Source organism: Phyllostomus discolor, chromosome 12, assembly GCF_004126475.2.
Source record: "Phyllostomus discolor isolate MPI-MPIP mPhyDis1 chromosome 12, mPhyDis1.pri.v3, whole genome shotgun sequence".
Taxonomy (NCBI): Eukaryota; Metazoa; Chordata; class Mammalia; order Chiroptera; family Phyllostomidae; genus Phyllostomus; species Phyllostomus discolor.
The window spans coordinates 72,835,270-72,853,241 of NC_040914.2; the positions used below are offsets into that span (position 1 = coordinate 72,835,270).

The window sequence follows — 17,972 nt, forward strand, 5'->3', positions numbered from 1 at the left end:
ATGCACTTTGCCCCTATACACAAGCCTCAGAAAGTAGCTAGGGTGCCAGGCCTTCGCTCAGGGACCCACACCTGAACTTTGGCTCCTCTTAAATTGGCCCATCTCTTGGTTTCCCTCCCCAAAGTTGGGCCTCAATCTCCCTTGAGACACGAGTGGAGGTCCCTCTACTTGTCCCCAGCATGGACTCCCTGCTCTGAGCCCCAAACCCATCACACACACAGTTTTTTCTCCCCCAAGTGAAAGAAGGGGGGACTTGAATATAGACACAGCCACTACTCTCAGAGCAGAAGATAGAATGGAAAACTGTGGAAATATAATTACATATTATTACATGTATAAAAAGAGTGAAATATCATTTTTCAAATCAATCTACATTAATTCAAAAATCTACCAAGTACCTCTTGTATAAGAGAGAACCAGCATGGAACACCATCCTGATGCGTACAGCCCATGGAGCTCAGAAATGAGCTTCCTGTGTTACCCTCTTCTCCCTCTCCCTTCCTGCGTGTCATTTTTCTCGTGGGCAACCTCCCTTCGCACACTACTCCCCACATAAAACCACTGCACGCATGACTCCCAAGGAAAGACATGTGCTGTGTGCCTCTAGGCCCAACTCACAAGATTTGGAACTAGGGACTAGAAAAATCTGCTGCTTTCCAGAAAGCAGTGCTTCTGAGAGTGCTTGGTGAGATCCCAGCACTCTCTGCATCCGAAGCCAGCCCATCCGAGTGCGGCAAGACCAAGAACCTGATTCTCCCAAGGGGACTCTCCTAATAAGATGCATTTGCAGTCCTGTCTTACTAGTGTGGGGACGTTGTAGCATGTGAAAATCTGGTCCCTTGTATACAGGTGTTCATAGCAGCATTGTTTATAACAGATAAAAAAATGTAAACAACCCAAATATCCATAGCCTAGTGAATTAATAAACAAAACATGATCTATTCATAGAATGAGATATTTTTCAGCCGTAAACAGGAATGAGGTACAGATTCATGCAATAGCATGGATGAACCTTAGAAACATTATACAAAAAGAAGCCAGACACAAAAAGCCACATATTATATAATTCCATTTATAGAAGTTTCCAGAAAAGACAAAACTATGAAGAAAAAGAGCAGAATATCAGTTGTCTAGGGCTAGAAGCAGGTGAAGAGAGTTCAGACAAATGGGCCCGAGGTTTTTTTGAGGGGGTGATGGGAATGTTCTAAAATTAGATGGTGGTGATCGTTACACAACTCTGTGAATTTGCTTAATATCGATTCATTTAAAAATATAAAAGAGTGAGAGACCAAAAAGTAAGTTAAAATTGAAAAAAGATTTCTAAATCCCCACGTAACTTTCGAATTCACATTTCTATTTCTAATTATTATAGTAACCATGGTTATGGTAAAGGAAATTAAAAAGAGAAGAGTGTTATTTTAATGCTAATTATCTAGAAAGATAAACGCTGTTAAGCTTTCATATATTTCTTTCTCATCTTTCTCTAATCGCATATATTTTTTACTTTGGATTACACTGTTTCTAATTGTGCCTCTTATTGACAAGTATTTTTTGCCTCCTGAATAATGAAACCTATCAGAAAAATAGGTGTTTTTTGGCTAAGTGGAAGTCCTGTTTGGTCAGAATTCTGAGTTAAATAAAATTCCTACGATTAAAAACAAACAAAAAAAAACAGCCCTGCTTCTCATCACAGCCACGCGGGCAGCACCAGAGCAGAGCTGGAGGCCCATGGACAACACGTGCCCCTTCGGGGACTGGCCCCCGCTCTGCAGGCCTCCCACAAACACGGCACACGGCCGGCCAGGTAAACAAGGAAAACACGGAAGACTGCTCTGCACCCTCTCCACCAATACTCGATGCCACCACAAGTGCCAAAATAATAAGACTTCGTGCTCTGGAGTGTGCTCAGAGGGTGGGTTGGTCACAATCCCCAGTCATTCCACGGGCTTCCCAGGCGCCCAGAGAGCACGTGGCGTGAGAATACACTGGCGATAGCCTGGGACGAGTGACTTAATCTCTCTGAGTCCCAGTTTCCTCTTTTGGGAAATGAGGGAAAACTAGAAAGTAGGACTCCAAATGCTCAAAGCAGCAACCTATCTGGGTCAAATTGTCTGGGTTCAAAATCAAGCAGTGGGGTCCCTTTGGTCCTGTCTTGGTCATGGAATGTGCTGAGAGGTATTACAAGCCGTCACTGCTGAGTGGGAGCGACACAGCCAGAAACGGGAGCAAGAGGTGGCAAGTGCCAGGGAGACCCTGGCAGGCTGCTAACCTCATGAAGTCAAAGCACCTCCAAGGCCTTAAAGTCACAGTCCTCAATGGGACAGACTCCGTCATCCAGATCCATAGGAAAGAATGGTGGCATTGCCCCCAGGTCTTGCCAGTGTTTGGCAGCATGAGAACTAGAGGCAAAATGAAGAATCCACCAACATTTGAAGGCCGAGGGGGATGGGGAGTCGTTGAGTGGGGACAGAGTCTCATCTGGGGAAGGTGAGGAAGTCATGGGGGGGTGGCGCTGACGGCTATGCAACAGTGCGTGTGGGCTCAATGGCACTGAACTGTGTGCTTAAAAATGGCTAAGAAGGTAAATCTTGTTTTGTATGTTTTACCAAAATGAAAAGTAGCTCCTGGGAAAGATTAAAATAATGATAATAATTCATAATAATAACCCCAAGTCACGGTTCAGGAATTTTAGTTTGCTGTCATGGTTGAAGTAAGAACCTGAAGAATCTACCTCCATAGTTCCGACACAGAAAGTGACGGAACTCCTTAATTCTAGAGAAGGAGGTCTGATGCTCAGCTAGTTACTTTGACCCCATCCTAAACCTCTCCAGGCCTCAGCCTCACCACACCTCAGACAAAGGTGTCCCGGATCACTGCTCTGGCCCTGCACCAAGCCCACGGCTGCACGTCCGGCATCTGCTGACCAATACCCCCACCCCCCAGTGTAAATGTAGGTGCATTTCCCCAGAGGCAGGGCCATGATCATGATCAGATTCCCCGAGGAGCCCACTTCCCATTCAGCTTAAGAGCCACCGACAAGAATGGTTCATCTCTCAGGGGCCCCAAGGTCTTCTAACGCTGTAAAGACGAAAGCCCCGCGGACACAGGCAGTCTCCCCACCTGTCTGGGGGTTGGGCGCCCTCTAACTTTTAAAGTGTGGTTTTAGCTCCATATCGCAGGAGTTTTGCTGCGACTGTGGCTATTTTTTTTTCTATTGAAATAGAAAATCGATGAAGGAGGGCACAGTCCCAACGATGCTTTGGTTCTGATATCTGGTTATGCAGAGTCATCCCTAGGGGGCTGGGGGTTGCTGATGGGATGGGGAAGCGGAGGGGTGAGGGATTTTTTGCTGAGTGCCAAGGAATTCTTGGAAGCTCCAATATTTCCTGGGGTCCCAGAACAATTGAAGCAAAATTGGCTTGTGAAGAACCATTACGTTTTGAATTACATTTGAATTTTGGATGGTGATTTTTCTCCATCCTGTGCATATCAACTGGGAGGGACTCTTTCCCTGGGGATTTTGAGAATTCACTCGTTACCTTATCAATGAGAAAAACCAGCTAATTTTATTTGACTTCAGAAAAAGACATTACCAGGCTGGCCTGGGAATAGTATGCAGGGAATTGAGGATGGCAGTGTAATTAAGTTCACAAAAAGCCAATTCTTATATTTCACATACTCAAAATGCCTTCTCATCCATTCCACCAAATGATTTCATAACATATTCGGAGTGAAAAAAGATATAGTGGATTCCTCTGAGATAGTCAATTAGTTCAATTAAAAGAGAAAAATAAGTTTTCAAGAAAGAAATTCAACCAAATTGATGAAAGCTGACACTAGATAACCAACTTCAAAGTAATTATGTGTTTCCTCTGAGTTCTTGCTCTTACAAAAGGTGATGATATGCCATTAGAAATAGCCATCCTTTTGATGATTAATTACACTTGTGTTCCTATCTTAGCAGATATTTATTTAAATATTTACTCTGGAACTGTCTTTGGGTGTTGACATATTTAAAGTTCGACCAGCCCCAGGAAACAGAATGTGCTCTCACTGCTTCATGACTCACAGCTCAGTTCCTTCAAGCTGGCGTCTCCCCCACAAGCGGAAACCTCTCCCGAAAAAGTCACCAATAACAATCTCCCTGCAAAATCCCATTGCTTCTCTTTACTCCTTATCCTTCTGGGCATCATAACACATTGCCTCCTCTTCCAGTTCATCTCCCCTGTGTCTCTGCAAACTATCATCTGCTCTTTCAGTTTGGGGATTTCTCTCTCCACCCACCTGTCATTGTCTGCTTTCACCTGGGGTGACCTAATTTGCTGGACTGACTTCAAAAGCATCCAGGCTGACAACGCCCCCGTTGCTAACTCGGCATTTCTCCTAGGCTGTGAGCCCTGTACACAGTCGCACTGAATATAGGGGTCATTAGCACGATCACAGCTGAACTCATCTTTTTCCTCCCTACTACCTTCTGCTGGCCTCACCTGAGTGCCTAAATCGACAAGAAGAAACATTTCTTTCCTGTTCGTACTGCCCACATTGTGACTCAACCCATTGCTGGCCTCCAATGTCCGACGTCTTCTGTAAATGCCATTGTGTGTTTCTAAAAAATAAGTCAGATCAGATCGTTTGCCCCTCCGCGGCTTCGTGCAGTCTGTAAAATCAGTACAAGCAACCTGTCCTGCTAGCCAAGGCCACGCGCCCTACCAGACACCTCCAGCCTCATCCCCTTAGCGTCCTCCCACACACCCTGCAGCAGAGGACAGCCCGGGATGCCAGGTGACTTTGCCTGTATCCACGCAGGCCAGGGGCGAAGGCTGAGCCACAGGCCACGTGAGAGTTAGCAGAATGTCTTGCGATCCTCCCAGGACTGTGCGCACGGGAGGCTGCGAGGAGCCACTGTGGCCCGTTCCCCACTTGCCTCCCTAAGTCCTAAGACAGTTTCTCATCGCCTTCTGGGTTCTGACGAGGGACGAGGCTTTCTATCCGCCGCTCTTAGGGTGCAGACAATGACACTTCGAGAAGCAGCTTTAAACTGGCTCCTCAACATCAGGGTGTCCCCTCATTTGTGATGCAGCCAACTGCCTCCTTTCATTTCGGTGTCACCTACACAAGGGCCCCCATTGCCTCCTGGTCCTTCGACTGTTCCTGTCAGTAATACACGGCCTGAATCCCCAAAGCACTCGTTGCTTACTCGCCGCCAGACCTGCCAGGCCCGGCCTGGCCTCGCACTGGACGCCTGCGCTCTGAGCCCAGACATTCACGGCCCCCCCCCCCCCCCCCCCCACATGATTCACAACCCGACTTTAAACTTAATGCGCACTTCAGAAAATTAACGTAGGATGAGATAAAATAAAATTAAGCTTGTAAATCTGGTTCAGTGCAAATGAGGATAGGAAAAATTAAATGGAGCCAGACATTAGGTCAGTACTAGTGCATAAAATTAGAGCGCTGTGATTGTAGAGGGGCCCCGGACCCTTTAGGGAGAAGGCAAGTCCGCACACTGACTGCTTACGGCCTGCAAGTTCGGCTCTAACTTTCCAGAAAATTCAGAACTATTAACGAGTGCTTTGTCCCAAGAGCAAGTCTCTAATGTGTAGATGATTAAAAATAAGTTTAGAGAAAGGTAAATGATATCATGCTGGCTCTTATGAAGATTAAACATCCCTTTCTTTACATGGAAGACACTGTTGCGTAAGTGAGGTTATACGGGTTTCTTAAAATAATGTTTCCTAAAACGAAAACCATTTCAGGAAGGAGGTGAAATATTGAAAAAGTGAGACTCGAAGCACAAGACCCAAAGGTTATGTTATGATTGTTTCATCTGGCCCTGCAGCCGGCCAAGGGTTTTGTTTCTCCCAACGAACCCGCCTTTCATAATCTGCCCTGTGCTGCCGGGCTAAGCCCCGGCTGGCCCCCTGGGCACCGTCAGCCTCGCCAGACCCTGTTCTACTCACAAAAGAAAACCCTGGAAGGGCTGTCTCCTCAGCCAACTCCCCAGTCAGTACAGAGGTAAAGGACACGGCCTTCTCTCCTGGGGTCTCTGCCTTCCTGTACCACTAGCGTACGGGAAAAACTTGGATATTCAGATAAAAGGTTGAATCTGTTGATCAAGGAAAAGTCCATTCATTATCTCCATTCTTTGAGGGACTTTCAGTGTGTTAGCATGACTCGTGTGTTGGAAGCTCAGTGTCCTAAAGGAGAAGCCTGAAGAACTTAAAGCCAAAGTCCTATACATGGTAACAGGCTTGGAAACCACGAACCCTTACACAAATATGTGAGCTATTGCTGTTGGTCCTTCTGAAGCCTATTCATCGTAAGGGTGTCTGGCACACCGGGAAAGCACCGTGGAAAGCTCTTCTTGCGTACAGTGGTTGTGTACTAACCTCGTCCCTTTCACCCGCAGGCAACCCCCCTGCCACCGGGACTGGAACCGTGCTGATAACCCTGGAAGACGTGAACGACAACGCTCCCTTCATTTACCCCACAGTGGCCGAAGTCTGCGATGACGCCAAAAACCTCAGTGTGGTCATTTTGGGAGCATCAGATAAGGATCTTCACCCAAATACAGATCCTTTCAAATTTGAAATCCACAAACAAACTGTCCCTGATAAAGTCTGGAAGATCTCCAAGATCAACAGTAAGTCCACTTAGAGATTCTCCCGTTACCCTGTGGCTTTGAGCCGCGTGTCGCTGGCTTGGCTTCCTCTTCTGGACTCCTTCTCCTCTCCTACCCTCTTGTACACTCTCACATGGTTATTTCAAGTTGTTTATGCACTATACATATTGATAGTTTTCCCTCCAGCTAATGAATACAATTTGTAAATATATTAAATATCAGTTCCTTATCATGCAAACATGAGGGTTTTCTCTATTGCTTCCTCTCTTATCTTTTCTATGCTGTATACAGTATACTACCCACCCTATAACTGTACACTCTGTAGCGTACACTATACTCTATACCCTACATCACATGATATATATACCTTATACTGTATACTCTGGACTGTCCACCCTATTCTGTACATCCTGTACTGCACAGCTCCATACAGTACACCCACCCCATCTGCAGCTTTCAAAAGCCAGAGTTGCTGCTTCTCTCTAAGCACATCCTGGCTCAGCTGCCTCTCCTCTCGCAAATAACTGTGTTTACGCCTAACTTCATGAGCACTGCGGAGAGGTTTTCTGTGGTGTGCTTGCTGTTATAAAAGACTAGGGAGGGGAGAAGCAGCAGTCCAGGAATCTGTAGGAAGGTTACTCTCTGCTCCTCCAGCTTCCATGTCACACTGCAGACCTCCTCAAAATTGACTTAGTCTTTATAATGACCTTGGCTTTTACTTTCAACTTTGATATCTCCTTTCATCTATCCTGTCCCTCATTTATGAAACTCGCAGGCAGTGTCCCTTCCTACCAATCTTCCCATGTGGGCAGGTGGAATTCAGAACTTGGCCCAACATTTATCATCTGCCTTATTAAAGCTGAAACACCAGTGTATTGAATTATGAACTATCCCTCTCTCCACAATACCTCACCCACTTTCCTCCACACTGCCAGCTTCACCTTGCCTTGAAACGAAACAAAAAACCAGAACTCACACATTAGACATACACTCTGTCATCAATAATGAACTTCTCCTGCCATTGACCTAGTCAAGGCTCCTTTTCTTAGATCAGCCACAGAAATTTTGAGAGAGATGGGGAATTACCCATTTCATTAGGTTTCAAAAATGTATTGTACAATTGTGCATAAAATTTTCTATTACAAATCTCATATGTATTGTTATGGCCTTATCTCCCTTCTCGTTTTATTAGTGCCTTTCTCTTGTTATTGATTCTGTTTGCCCATTTGTCTATTTTATCGCTTTTTAAAAAACAAATGTTGTTACACTGATTATTTTTAACTAAAACAGCCTTCTCTTGTCGGAGCAGTGACTATTTTGTTGCTAGTTTTTGTGCATCTAGCTGATTTGAATAATCATCACCAGTTCTTTCCAACTGGAACTTTTTTTTATCCTCACCTGAGGACATGCCCACTGACTTTAGAGAGAGGGGAAGGGTTGGGGGAGAGGGAGAGGAACATCAGTGTCATGTCAAAGAAAAACATTGATGGTTGCCTCCCATGTGCTCCGTGATGGAACTCACGACATTTCAGTATACAGGACGACACTCGAACCAACTGAGCCACACGGGCCAGGGCTCCCGCTGGAACTTTCTTATGCAAGAGGTTCTCCTACTTGAGGGAGATGGAAGAATGTTCCCATGTTAATCTGCCATTTCACTGGGGCAGTTTGCTACCTTGGTTGTATCTGCTGCTGCCCCAACCTTCTGGTTAGGATGATACTTCATCTGCTTCTGTTTGCAGGTCTTCACACTCCACTTTCCCTCCTGGTCTTATTTAATAGACGCGATGCCTCCTAAATTCTTTCTCTTGTCCCCAAATGACTTTTCTGAACACTTAGCATTGTCCATCCCCAGAAAGGGGCTGTTTAAAAACAAGCAAGCCAACAAAAATCCCTAGTCCCCTGAGTGATGGAAAAGAGAACAGCCTGCCCTGGCCAGGTAGCTCATTTGGTTAGAGGTTGTCCCCGATGCACCTTGGTTGTGGGTTCGATCCTGGCCAGGACACATATAGGAATAACCAATAAACAAATGAATAAGTAGAACAACAAATTCTCTCTCTCCCCCTCCCTCCCTCTGTTTTTCTCCCTCCTCCCTTCTCTCTCTCTCTCTCTCTCTCAAATCAATAAATTTAAAAAAGAAAGAAAATAACCTGAGGCTAAAAAGAGTGGCCCAGTAGGGTGGCCACTCTGAGTGCTGCCCGGGGGCCTGGTAATGGCAGATATTCCCAGCAAACATGGTCGTAAAGGCCCAGGCTCCACACTGTGGACCCTGCTGTGGTTCCCACCCAGGTCTAGGGCTCTGGGCTGAGGACAAGAAAGACGACAGAGTCCATCCCTGTGGCAACTCACAGGGTCTTGCCCTTGTGTAAAGTGAGTGGGTTTTTTCGGGGGGTCCAAGAATTTATTTTGATTTTTTCAATTTGCATTCTTATATAAAAATGCTCTGAGCTGATCATTTTTTCTCTTTTTTCCAGTTTTGTTGGAAAAGTATAATTGACAAATAAAAATTGTGTATATTTAAGACATACAATGTGATCATTTGAGAATAGACTTTTGCATTATTATTTCTAGATATTGAATATGATCTTTGTGAAGATGACCTTATTGGCATAAGAAATTTGCAGGGAGAGATTCTTGGTAGTCGGTCATTTTCACAACAGCGGCTCCCCTTCAAACTGATTATGGTAACACTGAACCACGGCCCTCCTGGATGACGGAAACGTCCTATCTGTACTGTCCAGTATGGCAGCCACATGAAATGTGGCTGGTGCAATGGAACTGAATTGATATTTTTATTCAATGTTAATAATTTAAATGTAAATGCTCTCATGGTTATAAACAAAATGCAATGCCTGTTTTGTGTGTTCTCCCTCTTTCCTTTGGAAAGGTCTGCCCCCCTCTCACGAAGGCCCCCCTTGTCTTTGTAGATACACACGCCCTGGTAAGCCTTCTTCAAAATCTGAACAAAGCAAACTACCAGCTGCCCATCATGGTGACAGATTCAGGGAAGCCACCCATGACGAACATCACAGACCTCAGGGTACAAGTGTGTTCCTGCAAGAATTCCAAAGTAGACTGCAACGCCGCGGGGGCCCTGCACTTCAGCCCGACCTCGGTCCTGCTCATCTCCCTCTTCAGTTTAGTGTGTAAGTCGGCCGACTCCAGTGCGTGCACACGTATGAAAACTGACCAAAGCCTTTTGTCCCCAGAATGTTTGTCCCAGAGGAAGCATTTCTTTTTCATTTATGTCTGCACAATAGAAGGTGTTACACATAAAAAAGTGCTCCAACTAATGTTGAAAAGCATCTTAGCACCCCCCTGACAACCTGAGGAAGTGTGCAAAAGCACGTTTCACTACCCTAAGAGCAGGTGATGAGACGACTTACTGTATGTGCCACTGAACGTGAGTGGATACAAATGTGCTCAGAGTAGTCAGCTGGTCTTTCAGGGCCCTGTCTCTCTCTGCACTGTGCAGAGGTCACAGTGCAGAGATCTCAAGGTCAAAGTACCTACTATACCTTTTTAAGAACGGTCATGGGAATTCATGTATGGCAGTTGGGCCATAGGAAAAGAGATAAATGTATAATTCACACATTTTTTCACTGACTGGTAGTAATGGCTATAATATAATGAAGCATTATTTTAAACAAATTATTATGCCTAGTAATATAGATGTGAGCATAGAATGATTACGTATGTGTATCAAATATTTCCTCTTCATGGAATATTAGTCCAATTTTAACTTTAGCAATTATTTACATATAGTGCCATTCAAAAAGCCTTTTGACCCTCGGTATTCACGTTTTGACAGGGATATTGATGTAATTGTGAATTCGGAAGTTGAGAAATTGATTATTAGAAAAAATAACAGAAGTTATTATATCCTGGTAATAATGGTAAGTCGGGTCAACAGGAAATCACACATTCCACCATGGGAAATGTGCTGTGTGTAAAGCTCTGTGCTGGGCCAGCGCCCTGTGGGCAGCACAAAGGAGGAAAAGCCCTTATAACAAGAAATGTTTCATTCAATGGGTGGGAGGGAGGGCGGAAGGGAAGAAGGAAGAAAGAAGGGAAGGAAGGAAGGGAGGAAGGAAGGAAGGAAGGAAGGAAATATATATCCCTCTCTCTCATTCCTGTATTTTTTCTTCTTTCTTCTTCCTTCCTTTTACTTCAAGAAATAAAATTTCTTGAAGGAACAGGTAAAGGTGTTCTTCTCCCCAATTTTATTTCCTATTCTCTCTCCCCAGAGACAATAGCTATTATTATATATGAGTTAGAGTGCGTCCTGGCATTGCTCTATACTGTTCCTACCCCCACACACCATGTATAGTTCCAGTTTGTGCAGTTAGGAAAACCTTATCTAATATGCATTATGTTGAGCGTGATGTTTTGCATCTTACTCTTCTTCCTTTCCCCACTATATCTCCAAGAGTCATCTACGTTGCTGTAGGTCAGGGGTCAGCCAACTTCTTTCTATAAAGGACCAGGCAGCAAATATTTTGGGTTCTGTGGGCCACACCAGGTCTCCTTCACATGTTCTCTATCTCTCTTTTTTGCTTCATTCTTTTCTTCTTTACCACTCTTTACCACTCTTTAAAAGTGTGAAAACCTAGTTTGAGAGCCATATAAACACACAGGGGCCCACTGGCCATAGTTTACCCCTGTGCTAGTTCATCATCTTAACTGCTGGAGAGTATCCTGTCCCATAAATATGGCACAGTGTATATTCCTCTATCAACAGATGTATTACGGTTATTTGCAATGTTCTGCCATGACCAGCTCTATTCCAGTAACATCTGGAATCTGTCTTCCACTAGCTTCCGAAGTGAGTACTGCAAGCCCAGTGCTGGGCTCTAGGAGAAGTTGGAATTCACATATAGCAGAGTCTGGATAAAGAAGTAAAAATGCCTGGGTCCAAGTGTATGTGTGCCTGTGCACATGTACTATGTATGCACATGTGCATTGCATGTGTTATGTGTGCATGTGTGTGTGCACAATTATGTGTGTACGGAGAGAGAGAGAGAGAAGATCATAAGTAGCCGTTCACACATCACTGTCTATAATCCCAATTATACAACATCACATTCTCGACGGCATCCCTTCGAAGAACCAAGGCACTGCAGGCCGCAGCTCTCCTATTCACTTATCACTACTTAGACTGCAGTGAGTTTTTTACATGGAGACTTCCACCCCCTGTTTGTTCCCATGCAGGTTCCCAGGCCCGTCCAACCTATGGAACCAACATCCCAAGTGACAGTAGCCCCCAGCACACAGACCCAATGTTTCTATGCTTTTACACAATATTTTATAATAATACACGTGTCTGCTACTATGAATCCATGCGTTAAATATTATTAAGACAATCTGTTTAAAACACCACATTTTGCCATGTACAATGCACATCCATGTATTTGGCCCAAACCCTCAGGAAAAAAAATCCTTTATTTTAATTTTTTAATTCAATGTTTCCTTTATTTATATTTAGATACTTATTTTTTATATTATAAAGGAATTTTAGCTTTTATTTTTTAAGATATTATGGTACAAGAAATTTTATATAACAAATAATTATAAAACACAAGAACAGATACAAGGTATTTCAGGTATTACCCATGTATAATGCGCATCCTTATTTTTCGTCAAAAATTTGGACAAAAAAAGTGTGCATTGTACATGGCAAAATATGGTAAAAGGAATATAAATAGATGTGATAGTATTTCCTTCTTACAAACAAGGGATTTTCTTGTGCCCCCCCTCCTTGGAGACCCCTGGACTGCAGATATCAATCATGAATGAGCAGGCACCCAAAGACTGTCCACTTCTCTCTGCTGAGTTCTTACATCACAGCTAATCTAAGGTAGAGTTGCCTGGTAACTCCTAAGGCATTCATGTTCAGTTTATACTCAAAATATTACCATTGAGAAGAGACAGGTGCATGCATAATACTCGTATATTTGAGAGATCAGATGTGTTTTTTGTTCTCACCTAAATGGAGAGCCATCCTGTCTAGCAGCATGTGGTTCACCCGCTGTAGGTACCGGTAGGTGAAACCAAAATCATCCTCACAAAGGAGCTCTGAGGCTCCTACACAGACGGAAATGTCCTCGGTTGACCTTTCAATGTGTGACACCACAAGACAGGTATTTTCAGCCTAAGAAAACAGCTTAAGAACAGGTGTTATCACTCACCTGTTTGACTTCAAATAGAACCTCAGTCTGGCTCTATGCAAAAGGCGTAAGATTATTTAACATTGTTCATTTGAACATTAGAGATGCCTGCCAAATATAATAATCCTTGTTTTACTATATACCTAGCCCAAGATGTTCTTCCTAACCAGAAAGGCATGGACTTAATAAGACCCGAGAGACTGGGTCAGAGCCAGAGTGAATAAGTCACCAGGGGGGAGGGGCAAGGGCTCACACACCCCCTCAGGACAGCAGAAGTTGGTGGCCAGCAGCCATCCCACCTGAGCCGCAATTAACATAACAGTGACAAGAGGCTACACGGAAATGGGCCTAAACCATTAAACAAGGTGGGGCAGGGGGTGGAAACTAAATTATAAAGTGCAAGGGTAAGACACCTTCGCAACTCAGCCAGACTCCTTGCAAGAATTCTGGGGTCTGGGAGAATCTGTTTGGTATTTCTGTAAAGCAGGAGTTGGCAAACTATGGTCTGATGGCCACAGACACCCCGCTTCCTGATTTTGCACAGAAAGTGTTACAGGAACCCGGCCACGCCCATTCATTTCCATAGCGCCTAAGGCTGCTTCCTACTACAGTGGCAGAGCTGAATGGTTGCCACAGAGACCATGTGACCCACAAAGCCGGAAATAGTTGGCCCTTTACAGAAGAAGCGTGCCAACATCTTTAAAGTGTTGGTCATAAAATTGCAGTGATCACATCATACAACATGGAAAGAAAAAACAGGTTTTCTCCTCCCCTCAAATAAGGTTCTGATCAGACAGACTAACGTTAACCAAACACCCTGATGTCCTGTGGCCTTTCTGTCTATTTTCTTCCCCAGCCTGGTGATTTTATCCCACTTTATAGATGAGAAAACTCAGAGAGGTCCCATGTGGGTAAGCAGTGAAGCCCGCATTCACCATTAGACCACAAAACGACAATAAAAACCTCCCAGTTCCTTATGATGCTGCAGACAGCTTCGCTGCAACTGAGAACTGAACTGAGAGAGCTGCACTTCCCTCTTTGACATCTAAAAATAAAGGACATGAAACTAATGACACTGAAAGTAATAAAAAATGTAAACGAAATTATCCTCACTGCCCATTTTGTTGTTTACATTCCGTGTTGATGACACTGAGGGACGAGTCACTCTCCCCTTCCCCCCCACTGCCCCCCACCCCGACTGGCGTCTCCATCCGGCTCTGTCTGGGGGGCTACAGAGGGCTCTGTGTGGTGTGATGCAGTCAAGTTCAAGGAAGAGTATCGCCCTACGGCCTTTTTATACATTCTCTTAGGCTTAATTAATTAACAATGGCAAGAATTAGTACAGTTTGATGAGTTTTGGTGACTCTACACAATTGTACACACTACAAAAAAAAAAAGTTTCCTTGTACCCCTTTGCTATTGATTCCCTCCCCCAACCCAGACCCTCACTGATCTGCCTTCTTTAATTATAGTCTTGTCTTTCCTGGAATTTTCTATAAATGGAATCACACAACCCACATTGCTGAGCATAGCATTGTTTTGTTTTTCTTTATTGTGCAATGTGTTATGAGCGGAGACAGGGCCTGGAGAAGCACCAAGCCCAGGCAGAACAGGCAGTCCCCTGCCTGGGGGTGGCCCCGAGTCGTGCTTTGCAGAGGAGCTGTGGCCCCTTAAAGTGGCTCAACTCCGGACTCCGTGGACCTTGTATGCGCCCTGCACAGGCGAAGCTAAGAGCTTTACATAAATTATGTAGATCATTTCATGCAATCAATGTAACAGCTCTCAAAAGTAGAATCACTTACATTGTCATCTAAAATTGACTTAAAACAGGGATTGGTGACTTTCTAAATTAGTGGGTGTTATTCAACCAAAAGCTTTTCTTTTTTTCTCAATGAACAACATTATTATTTTAAGTTCTTGGTGCCACACTGCAAAGTGTTTTTAAATAAAATTAGTGATGCCATTTTATGTTCTTTTCACGTCCTTCTTCAAATGTGAGTAAATCTGCAGGATATAATTCACTGCAGCCAAGTAACCAGCAAGTGTAAGGGAACAGGGGCAAAGGCGATGACAACTTCAAGTGAGATGAAGGAATTACATGAGTTCTGAAGACTCCTCGCTGCAAAGGAGTTCACTTGTCCAGCAATAGAAAGGTCCCTGGCATTGCACATAACCAAAAATTGCAACTAAATTAACTTCTTAATTTCCATGGCCCTTTCTTTTAAAACAGATTGAACCCTTAACCTTCTTAATATCACCTTGTTTGTAGTTGAGTGACATTACAAAGACCTTGTATACAATTTAGAGATCCTGCTTTAAATTTTGCAAACAGACGGATGACAGGTTCAACACCTAAAAGCAAGGGAGTGCACAGTAGATGGGTGAGTTTTAGGTACTGATCCGCCCCTTGACAGGTTTTGAATGAAAGGCCCAAGCTCTGCAGAGTGACCCATTATAGTTCCAGCAATCAGTCTATTCCAGCATGAACGGCACTTACATTACATCGTAGATTGACCTTTCCACATTTCTATTTCCTTGATAATAACAAAAGATTTGATGGTACCAGTTCCCCGTACAAATTCAAGATATAATAATAATGAAGCAAAAATGTCAGAGACTGAACTATTTCCACTCCTGCTGTTATCGGGCAGAAGGAAGACCCTGGGCGAGAGTGCAACCTAGAGAATAATTGTCACTCTGGCAGCTTCAGTAAACTCAGATAAGACAGTGCAGGCCATGAAGATGCTGAAGTTGCCATGAGCCAAATACAGGCAGCTCTGGAAGCTGGAAAAGCCAAGGAAGTGGCCACTCCCCCCAGAGCCTCTGAAAGGAACACAGCTCTGCTAACACCTTGGTTTTAGCCCCGTAAGACCCATTTTGGACCTCTGACCTCCAGAGCTGTAAGAGAATAAATTTGGGTCGTTTAAGCTGCTAAGTTTGTGGCCATTTATTACAGCAGCCTGAGGAAACTACTACACAGTGTCCGAAGAACCACCACTAGGTATCTTGCTTTTGTACATGACCATAAAAAACATCTGGGACAATCATCAATCTCTCATCTACCAAGTCAACCTGTTTGTAGAATAGCCATGCTCTGGGCTGATGTGCAAGAGACAGGGCTCCTTGGTGGCAGAGGAGATAGCGCCAGGGATCTGGGATGAGATGTTTGGCACCATGCACTTTTGGAGAAGCCCAGCTTTTTAAGATATAAACCATTCTCCCTGCAAATGTTATGCTTAAGAAAAAAAAAATTTCGAAGGTAGTACAATGTTTATAAATGCATTTATTATAGCCTGCCAGTCATGTATCTAGTATCCAGCTGAACTGTTTTGAATGGAGTTGCAATATTCCTTGACTTAAACTCTGAATCTTTGCCATTCAGGTCTGTGAGAACTCCTGACATCTGAAGCTTGACTACCAAGTTTCCATAGCAACAGGAAAAAGAAAAAAAAAATCCAAATCTGAAGATTGCCGTTTACAGCTCTCGAACTTCACAACTAGGCCTCAATTGCTCCAGATTTTCACTTTCTTTGCAATTTCACTTAGTCTGTACTTCACCATTTTGACAGCCTCTTCCTTTCTCCTTTAATTAATGGAATCTTCTGAATTTTCCCTGAGTGTTTAAAGATCATGGCATATAACATGACCTTCTGGGAGCAGGAACAATGACTACTTTTTCTGGTGTGTTGCCATGTCGCTAGTCAGCACTCCCCCATGCAGCTTTGTCTGTGGGTTAGTATTTGTGTACGTATGAGTATCTGTATGTGTGTCTACCCAGTATTTATAGAGAGAGACTAGACAGGAGGAGCCTAGTTTTGATGCGTCATTCTTCCTTGGGAGGCTAAAGGAGAAGGGACAGAGCCGTGGCGGCGGACCCACCCAGGGCCCCAGCCGCAAGCTAGGCACTAGCACAGACCACAGAGGGGACGCTTCTCCGACATCCGTTCAGCCCGGGTGCGGCCACGACCAACAGGCAGCTCCACAGAGAGAGAGAGCGCAGAGACCGAAGTCCTTTCTCTTTAGTCTGCGGACCATAACCAGTTTCACTGCCACCATATGCTGTGATCAAAAGTGGTGAGGAGCAGAACGGGAAATTTTACCATCAAATGCCAAGAAAAGGGCTGAAATATTCCTTCATGGGCATCTGCATGCATTTGTATGTGTCCAGAATCCACAGCCCTGCTGTGGATTTAGTTCCTACGGGCACGTGGGTCACGGCAGAGACTCTCTCCCTCCGATTTACGATAGCAGGTGTCATCACGGAGGTCGCGCGTGCATAGGAAGAGGTTGACAGGTACAGTGTGTATACATATATGCGCCCACATGTATAGACATACGCTTAGGCACATACACACCATTTGTTTCATATACATGCATAAAATAGAGTAAATACCGGTAGTACCCTTTTGTGTGAGTCGACTACAGTTGTTTGCAAACCTTAAAATAAAAAAATGTTCATTATGTATAAAAGGTAATTGATTTTTATTCTGTGAGCATGTCCAAGTAAGAGGAAAGTTAGTGCTTGTACTAAGATTATCTTCTTGTTGATAAACTAAATGAACCATCAAAGCTCACACCAAATTTTTCTACCAGATAAAAACTAGTGACAGCCTGTGGCTTTTTATTAGAGCTCGCCACAAACTAGGGTAAGGTAAGTGTCTTAGCATATTTTCATGCTGTTGCTTCCTAAAGGTTTTAACCACGCACACACACGCACAGACATGCACACACACACACATGCTTTCTCACGCAATCTCTGTCGGCATCTGTGCTTTTCAGTTCGCCTTCCGTGGGAAGTAGAAGTCATATGTTGTCCTTATTGTAGTAAAATTATGCAGATAGAGTTCCACATATTGTATTTGTTTCGGTAGTAAATCTTTTTGGAGCATATAGAATGCAGAGATTTTTTTGCCATTAAAATAAATGGGTATTGGTGGTTAAAACTGCTGGACGACAGCTTTTCTCTGGTTTCTATGTTGTGTCGACTGTTGCTGATGCTGAGTCTTGTCTTTGTGCAAGTTCACACTTTTGACTGGCCAAGGGAGCTCCCCCGTACACCGCTGTTAGGTGAGTGAGCCTAGAGAGCCAGAAGCACCTGCTCACAGCCTGGGCAAGGCACTCGTCTTATGTGCCATAACGAACGATTTCAGCAGTTCGCAGTCGGCTGTAAGATGACTGCATCC

General features: G+C 44.1%; 1 protein-coding gene across 1 annotated transcript in view; it reads left to right on the forward strand.

The window, feature by feature from the left end:
* The window catches only part of CDH13 (cadherin 13), a 1,016,810-nt gene extending 999,321 nt beyond the window's left edge, over window positions 1-17,489 (forward strand). The window contains exons 12-14 of the mRNA XM_028501894.2: window positions 6,410-6,643; window positions 9,550-9,768; window positions 16,172-17,489. Coding sequence (XP_028357695.1) covers window positions 6,410-6,643; window positions 9,550-9,768; window positions 16,172-16,179 — 461 coding nt within the window. The 3' untranslated portion in view covers window positions 16,180-17,489. The remainder of the gene's footprint in view (window positions 1-6,409; window positions 6,644-9,549; window positions 9,769-16,171) is intronic.
* The last annotated feature ends 483 nt before the right edge of the window (window positions 17,490-17,972 follow it).